Source organism: Glycine max, chromosome 9 (assembly GCF_000004515.6).
Source record: "Glycine max cultivar Williams 82 chromosome 9, Glycine_max_v4.0, whole genome shotgun sequence".
In the NCBI taxonomy this organism is placed as follows: domain Eukaryota; kingdom Viridiplantae; phylum Streptophyta; class Magnoliopsida; order Fabales; family Fabaceae; genus Glycine; species Glycine max.
Genome location: NC_038245.2, coordinates 603,053 through 611,888, shown reverse-complemented (window position 1 = coordinate 611,888; position 8,836 = coordinate 603,053). Strand labels below are relative to the sequence as shown.

The window sequence follows — 8,836 nt, the reverse complement described above, 5'->3', positions numbered from 1 at the left end:
CTTATCATTCCATAACAGAAGCAGAATCCATTACATCTTGTGCTACTATGAGTTACAACTGATATGGAACTTCATCCAGCTAGTAATTTTCATTAGCAATAAAAGATAAAGAAACCAACTCATGTGCTACCCGATTACCTTCCCTTCTAGTAAAGGTGAACAAAAATATATTACAATTGTCAAAGCCTAACTTGTAAATCCAAAAGTAATCAATCAACACCAAGTATAATATTGACTGCGCAAACATGCTGTCAGCCAGTAACTTCACACATAACGCACGTTATTTGTAATTTTTTGTATTGCAATGTGAAACCAAACAGGTCCACCAATTCATACGTGACAGGTCCACCAAAGTTGGTGTCATCTTTCAATCACTCAAATCCTCAAAGTTAGGTGAGATCTTTGAATTGGGTGTGAAGGGTGCTGCTTACCCAAAAACGGAAGACCATTTCGGATGAGGATCGTTTCTCAACAAAATTTTATTTCATATGAATAGAAGCAAAACTTATTGTACATATCAAAGTTTTTAAGCTATTGGACTTAAATGGCACGATGTGCAGCTATAATAATCTGCCAGGATCTTTATCCCCTTTTTAATAAGTTATTAATTAATTAATTAAGGCAGTGTTTGATAACTTTTTTTTCTAAGGAGAAGCTTGGCCAAATAATTTTATACAAATTTCTTTAAAAAAAGCTTACAAAATGAAAAAAAAAAACTCTAATTACTAAGCTTGTACATATTTTGTTATTAACTTCTTTACTAAGGACCATCTTCAAATTAGAATTGTCAAATAAGTTAACCCTAACCCATTAAGATATGACCCATGTGGATACATATAAAATGGCCAATAGGGCCAATAAGTTCACCCAACTATCAAGGCATGATAGAGTCAACTATGGAAAAAAATGCTTTGAAATTTTTTAATTTAACGAAAAGCACTTTTACAACAAAAAATATTTCCCTTTTTTCATCATGGAAAAGACCCTTTCGGAGTTTTGTCTTTGGAATGACAGTGCGATTATTTAAAAGTCAAATAAAATTAAGAGGTATATTGTATCCTCATAAAAAAATATTACCATGAAGAAATTATTAAACAAAAAAAAATATTTATTGTTTTAAAATATAAAACATGCATTTAATATTTACCGTTCGAAAGAAATATGAAAATTAGTAAAAAAATATTTTAAGAAGAGTTAAAATTAAATATTCTAAAACTAATTTAAAATAATAATAGTAAGTATTTTTTTTTCTTGCTGAATTAATAATACTAGTAAGTAGTGTAACACCTTCTTTAGTTTTAAATACATTAATTTTATTTTATCAGTAAGTATATTTTATTAAAAATGCAATTTATTAGTGATATTTATAAATTTTTTTGAAATAATTGTAAGAGTATAAAGTTTCCATAATGCTAAATCATTAAACAAAATTTTAAAATAGTGTGTCCGAAATTAACTGAGGTTTTTTCTACATGCTGGCACAACGACAGTGTAGTAGCTAGTAAGTACGAAAGCGGCGGATCGGTATATTCAAGTCCTTTTATATGCCCTTTTCAAACCTACTTCTCCGCTATTTGACACACACCAAACACATTTCTAGATTCACGCTTCTACCACTACACTACTTCCCTTCACTCTCTCTCTCTCTCTCTGCAACCAAATGGCACCTTCTACCACCGTACCTAACGGTACCCTCCCCTCCGGTTCCGTCACCGGACGCTTAGCCTCTGTCTACAGTGAGGTCCAAAAGACGCGCGTGGACCACGCGCTCCCTCTCCCCTCTGTCCTCAAGCATCCCTTCACCATTCTCCACGGTCCTCCAAGCTCCGCCGCCGGAAATCCAGGTCAGTCTCCCTCACTCATTGTCGATCCGTTGACTCTCCGTCACTCTCCGTAACCCGCTTCGTGCGCGCGTGGTGCAGACGAGATCGCGAAGCTGTTTCCGCATTTGTTCGGACAACCTTCCGCTGCATTGGCGCGTAGCGATGCGGCGCAGACGCAGAAGAAGCTGAAGATTGGCGTGGTTTTGTCCGGTGGCCAGGCTCCCGGAGGCCACAATGTCATTTCTGGAATCTTCGGTAACGCTCGTTTTCGAATCCGATTGCTTTTCTTTCTTCGTCTTCTTCTTCTTCTTCTTCTTTTGAGATTTAACTTTTTTTCTTCGATCGTCTTAGATTACCTGCAAGAGCGCGCACCAGGAAGCACGTTGTATGGTTTCAAAGGTGGACCTGCGGGCATTATGAAGTGCAAATACGTTGAGCTCACCTCTGAATATATTTATCCTTATAGAAATCAGGTTTGTTTTCTTTTCTCTCTTTTACGAGTTTTTGGAACGTTGTTTTGTTGAATTTTGGTATTGTGTGATTTTTATCGTTTGCTAGGTTTCACATCTTCTATGTGTTTGTTGAACTAACTTTGGCTTTTTTTTTTTAGAATGATATTATTATTATTCTTTTAATCGTTTTTATATCGCGATTTGTGATGCTGCGTAAGCGTGATTCGTTTGAAGTTTGATATTATCGTAAATGTTGATTTTCCACGAATTCACACTGCTGGCACCTTGGAATCGTCTGATGAAGATCGGACGACTCAGATTTTGTGTTGGTAAATCAACCATAAAACACATTTGAAATCTAAGCCATCTATCTTCATCCAACGGTCACAAATGTCAATGCATGCAAAATTGACTGCACCCAATTTAGTTTTGTCTGGAATAAGTGATGTGATAGAGACTCATAGAGAGAAAAAATGAGGGTGTAGAAACTGTCTCCATAATTTGTTGTAAGAGAAACATTACTGATTTTGTTAAATTATAATCAATGATCATTAGATTTTGACATCTTTTAATAACCATTTCTGCTGGCAGGGTGGCTTTGACATGATTTGCAGTGGGAGGGACAAGATTGAAACTCCAGAGCAGGTGAGTTTTGTGAGGCTACATGTTTACTATACGATTAATTAATTTGAGCACTTGTGTATCTTCTTTCAAGTCTAAAGACTAATTCAGTGTACTTGCATGGTATAGTTTAAGCAAGCGGAAGAAACAGCTAAGAAGCTAGACTTGGATGGGCTCGTTGTTATTGGTGGTGATGACTCAAACACCAATGCGTGCCTTCTTGCTGAGAATTTCAGGTTTGTCTTAGCTGAATTTTATTTCTGGTGTAATCTATGTCTTAGGAAGCTTTTGATATTGAAATCATGTTTTCATGTTGGTTTTTAATTTACATTCAAGGACATTTCCATTTATGAATATGCATAGTGATCCTGTTTGTTCAATGCTTTAATATGGATTCATGCAGGAGCAAAAATTTAAAAACAAGTGTAATTGGATGCCCTAAAACCATTGATGGTGATTTGAAATGTAAAGAAGTTCCCACAAGTTTTGGGTTTGATACAGCTTGCAAGGTGAATGAAGATATTTACTCGGTCTTCATTATTCATTTTGTAATTTTATATTGTTCTGATCCCTACATTTTTAAATTCTACAAATATATAATTATTCTTAAGAAAAATATTTAGTTCAATTTTATGTGTGCCAGGGGGAGAATCATGTGTATAATTAGCATGCTTTTGACTGCACCAGATGCATTGCAGCTTTTCCAGCAATACATTCAACATTTCATTGAATATTCTTAAATTTACTTTCTCTAGCCATTATCTGTTGCTTGATTTTCTTTCTTTTTATTTTGGGAAGGGGCCATATGTTGTGACTTTTTCTACCACTCTACTTTTGCTTGGTTTATAAGTGATTGCAATTTGCAATAGTATTATGATCTTTTAATTTGTTTTTCCTAGAAATACTTTTAAATATTAATTTAGTTTTGCATATTTTCTATACCCTTTTAGTTTTAGATACATGGTGCATGATTACATGACTTGATTGTTTTCCTATGTTTATGTTAATGTAATGCAGATATATTCTGAAATGATTGGAAATGTTATGATAGATGCCCGATCAACTGGAAAATATTACCATTGTAAGTACATAAATTTGAGAAACTCTTCAGATCTATATAGCAATTAAAGACTGAAGACCAATGCTTAATGGACCACCTTGGACATTGATTGCTGTTACTATTCTCTACTTTATTGCTTCTCTCTTCTTACAACATGAACTGCTTCACTTTTTAAACATTTTGCACTTTAAAACCACTGCTATCATCCATTCTTATTGTATCATCTAGATAGTAGATACCAAACTCATTTTCCACTCCAGTACCTAAATGATGCATATGATATCTCCTTTTATATCATATTACTCATAACATTTGTCATTCTCTTCACCACTTATATTAAACTTAAGCCAAACTGCCAAAGCTTTGACAAGAAAGATGGTTATTTGTATTGTTATTGTCACCCCTTTGTTTGTAAGATGTCTCACATTTTACTTTTGAGAGAGAAATGACTAGTGTGTTCATTATCCTTGCCTTATGTCAATAGTTCTGTTAAGTGATTTTTCTATTTCTGACTTCTGATTCTCTTGAATTATATTAAAACCCTTGATTTTGTGCTGTTGAAGAGTTTATTTAATTTCATGGTATTTTCTTATCAAATCATTGACAGTTACATGAATGTCAACAAAGCCATCAAAATCATTGAGATTCTTTATTTAGCACCTAAATGAAATGTGATGTTCCTAAAAAAATTGATGCTTCAATTTATATGCTAGACATTAGTCACCATGCTTTCACCAGCCTATAGGCTATAGCTCTCTCTCTCTCTCTCTCTCTCTCTCTCTCTCTCTATATATATATATATATATATATATATATATCCGTCTATCGTATGATTGTGTGTGCTTTCATTATTGCTCTGTTGGATTTCAAACAATAAGACATGAGATCATCTGTCTGCAGTTGTGCGGCTTATGGGGCGGGCGGCTTCACACATTACGCTGGAATGTGCTTTACAAACTCATCCAAACATTACTATTATTGGAGAAGAGGTTCCTCACTTCCTCATATATTTGTTCAATTTATCTAGTGTTTGTACATGCTTGGGGTAGATGAATTAAAAAAAAAATGCTTCCGTGTTAATATCATGATTAAAGTTTGCTTTTATAAAAAATTGATTTAAACCCATAAATACACTTTTCAGGTTGCTGCAAAGAAGCTGACATTGAAAAATGTCACTGACTATATCGTAGACGTTGTTTGTAAAAGAGCTGAAATTAATTACAACTATGGTGTCATTCTTATCCCTGAAGGTCTAATTGATTTCATACCTGAGGTATCTATCACTTTGCACAGTTTTCACAATTTTTTTACTTGCATTTCCCTTTATGCACTTGGAATTATATTTTAGTGCTGTTCATGTACAACCAGTATGAATACACTTCTGATGATACTCATTTGTACTTGGTATTGTGCTATATGCAGGTCCAGCATCTTATTGCAGAACTAAATGAAATTCTTGCCCATGATACTGTGGATGAGGGTGGGTTATGGAAGAAGAAACTCACTGATCAATCATTGAAGCTTTTTGACTTTTTACCTCAAGCAATTCAAGAACAATTGATGCTTGAAAGAGATCCACATGGAAATGTTCAGGTGCCTAATGTTGTTATTGTGCTATCTTGCTGGGTTGATTTGGCTCCTCTATCCAATTTAAATCGGCACCTATGTTAATCTTGCCTGTATTCCCATTTAGGTTGCCAAGATAGAAACAGAGAAAATGCTTATTCAAATGGTTGAAACTGAGTTGGAGAAGAGAAAGCAAGAAGGCAAATACAAAGGCGAATTTAAAGGGCAATCCCACTTCTTCGGGTATTTTATCTAATTTTGATATTATTATTGAATAGTAAATTCTAATACATATTGCTGTGAATCAAAAAAACTTTCCAGGGACAATTTTTATTCTCCTTTACTTGGATTAAAGTTTCTCTCGATCATACATGTTATGTGTGATCTTTCAAATGAGTTTATATGTTAGAGTTTGTAGTTACTGACTCATTTAAAATATGCAGTTATGAAGGGAGATGTGGCTTGCCTACTAATTTTGATGCTACTTATTGCTATGCTCTGGGTTATGGTGCTGGAGCCCTCCTTCATAGTGGGAAGACTGGACTAATATCATCAGTTTGTGCTTCTCTACATGCCTTAATCTTTTGATATCTACTTAAATATCTCCTAGATTGGTATTGATAATTGATTGTACTTTGAAATTGTGTTTGTTTTGTAATATTGAAGTCACCAACCTAGTTCTTTAATTTGCTTTGACATTTTGATCAGGTTGGGAATTTATGTGCTCCAGTAAAAGAATGGACTGTTGGTGGAACTGCACTCACCTCAATGATGGATGTGGAGAGGAGGCATGGTACACACTTTGATCTTTGGGACCGTGTGCTTTACCCCAGTGACTATTTTCTGAATTAGTGTTCATGCGATACTCTATTGTGTTGCTGTAGTATTTTGATAGGCCAAAACCTGACTTCAGCAGTTATAATTCTGTTTTAGGAAGTTATTAGACAGTTATTTTATATTAATTTCAGATTAGGCAGCTATCAGTTATTATGTGACAGTTAATAGTAATATATAAGTTATGTTACAGACTTGTAAATGGGAATTAAGGCTATGTTCAGCATTTCAACTAGCTTCTAGTTTTTTTTTATTTGTTGAAAAACTTGTTTAACTGGAGCACATAAATTCCCAACCTGAGGTGAGTTTTTTTTAATTCGGTAAACAAGTTTTTTTTAATAACTTCTAACGTTTTTTGAAATTTTATTTGAATTAACGTTTTTTAAAATGCTAACTTGTAACTTTTTTTATTTTCTTCCACTTTTATCCTCAATATATTTATTCATTTTTCTTGTTACTTTTTTTTAAAATAAATTATGATTTTATTATTTTTGTCATTTTACATTTTTCAATTACTTCAATAGTTAGTTTTGCTGAACATAGCCTAAATTGTCAGATTATTATTCCGTGTTTTTACTAAATCTGGCCTAAAAATCAGATTATTTCTATATTTATTCATAATTCAGTGTAATTTTTTTCTTGAGTCCAACATAATTAAAACAAACTGAATCTTATGCTAGAAATATTTTCTCCTGCATATCTTTGGACTCAATATTGCCCTTGTTTTTGTTCTGACAACCCTGGTTATTATATAAATCATGAAAAGTCTGTACATGTTGCATTTATGTGAATGCTTTGTCCATAGTTTTGTTTACAAATGTGCAATTTCTTTGTAGGTAAATTCAAGCCCGTGATCAAGAAAGCAATGGTGGAGCTTGAAGGTAAACATATATATTCATGAAAACCTCATTGTTTTGGGCTCCATAGTCCACTAACGTAGCAAGTGAACTACACTTTTTACCCATATTGAGCCACAAAAATGAAATGAAAGGGAGGGTAAAATATTTTATTTGATAACTTCAGATGTGGTACAAAAGACTAACTTCTGTTATTTCTTTTCTCTCATCACCATGATATACTGTGTCACGCAGACATTAGTGTCTGGATATTAGACTGTCCATTATTTAAAATATAGATTTCTTACAATATTGAATACTATACCAATTGCATTTTTAAACTTCTAATATCAACTCCAGTTATCTTGGATACTGAATATATTTAATGTGGATCATTCAGGGGCACCCTTCAAAAAGTTTGCCTCCTTGCGTGATGAATGGGCCCTGAAGAATTGCTACATCAGTCCAGGTATTTTATATATAGACTATTATTTCACCTATGTTTCCGCTGCCTTCACTGAAGCCTTGAACTGGAGTCATTGGAGTTATTTGCACTATGATCTAAGTTTGTTGATCAAGATAATGTTTTTCGTTGTGTAGGTCCAATTCAATTCTCTGGCCCAGGATCTGAAGTAATTAATCACACTCTACTCTTGGAGCTTGAAGCACAAGCTTAGGCATAATATGAGGTCCTTGTTTTGACGGTGGCAATTCATATTGTTTTTTGGGATCTTTCAATATATATTTGATCTGTTACTGTCTAGTGTTTGAGTTTACTTGTGAAATTAATCAGTTAATGATTCTTGAGTTGGTTGATGAGTATGAATTGGTCAACTCAAAAGTTGCATACAACATCGGCAATTTATTTTCATGACAATCATTCCGATTTTGCCTATTATACAAGTAACTAAAAGCTTTATCCCAATGAGGTCAGTTACATTGGATAGCTACGTAGATTGCATTAATGCAATTGAGTTTGAATAAAGACCAAAATTTCAAGAATACTATTTACTATGAGATCTCTTGATAATTTCTTCCGAAGTTCTTAACAATCATGCAATTTATTCTTTTAACTAGTGCTTTAAGTGATTTTCTTTGCCGGTGTTCAAATCACTTTGATCAATTTTCTGTAATCAAATATTGTCTCATTCCTCTAGAACTCTTGGGCCAATTAAGAGTTTTGAGATCCTGATAGAGGAATTTCAAGTTGAGCAGTCCACCAAAGATAGATGAACAGTCTAGTGAGTAATGAGCCAGCCACCAAAGGTAGATGAACGGTCTTGTCACCAAAGGTAGATGAACGGTCTTGTCAGTAACGAGTTAGAACACTTGTAATTTACGCATTGTTTCAGTTTTTTATTGACTTAAATATAAGGGGCAAATACTAGGGTAGGAATAAGAGAAAAGCTAACATGGTGGAACATCAAAATTTCGACACTATTGCCTCCAAGTAGATGACGTTTTAAGTATTTGAATCGGTGATACATGATAAATGTGTTTCAGTTTATTGATTTTTTCTCCTTACTTTTTGTAGTCATGTTAACGGGATAGGGTTGAAACTTTATTAAGGGGTACCCACCATTACATGATAGGATCAAAACCATATGTCTCGCGAATCTAAATCCTCTCAAGTCTCTCCCACCA

General features: G+C 33.9%; 1 protein-coding gene across 2 annotated transcripts; it reads left to right on the top strand.

The window, feature by feature from the left end:
• Positions 1-1,555: 1,555 nt before the first annotated feature.
• Positions 1,556-8,177, top strand: LOC100797925 (pyrophosphate--fructose 6-phosphate 1-phosphotransferase subunit beta). Of its 2 annotated transcripts, XM_003534656.5 has the most exons (16): positions 1,556-1,844; positions 1,923-2,078; positions 2,175-2,296; positions 2,867-2,920; positions 3,026-3,132; positions 3,300-3,405; positions 3,914-3,977; positions 4,857-4,945; positions 5,098-5,229; positions 5,379-5,549; positions 5,650-5,765; positions 5,966-6,077; positions 6,231-6,315; positions 7,193-7,237; positions 7,593-7,661; positions 7,793-8,177. In XM_003534656.5, the coding sequence occupies exons 1-16, from the start codon at positions 1,661-1,663 to the stop codon at positions 7,867-7,869; spliced, it is 1,689 nt and encodes a 562-aa protein (XP_003534704.1). In that variant the 5' UTR covers positions 1,556-1,660; the 3' UTR covers positions 7,870-8,177. The 2 variants fall into 2 exon arrangements, with proteins under 2 accessions (XP_003534704.1, XP_025979419.1); XM_026123634.2 differs by having other exon boundaries at positions 1,923-2,296.
• Positions 8,178-8,836: the final 659 nt, after the last annotated feature.

Coding starts and splice junctions, on each gene's coding strand:
- LOC100797925 (XM_026123634.2), top strand. CDS start 1,661: ATGGCACCTTCTACCACCGTACCTAACGGTACCCTCCCCTCCGGTTCC. Junction 1,845..1,922: donor CTCCGCCGCCGGAAATCCAG/GTCAGTCTCCCT, acceptor CGCGTGGTGCAG/ACGAGATCGCGAAGCTGTTT. Junction 5,766..5,965: donor GGGCAATCCCACTTCTTCGG/GTATTTTATCTA, acceptor TAAAATATGCAG/TTATGAAGGGAGATGTGGCT.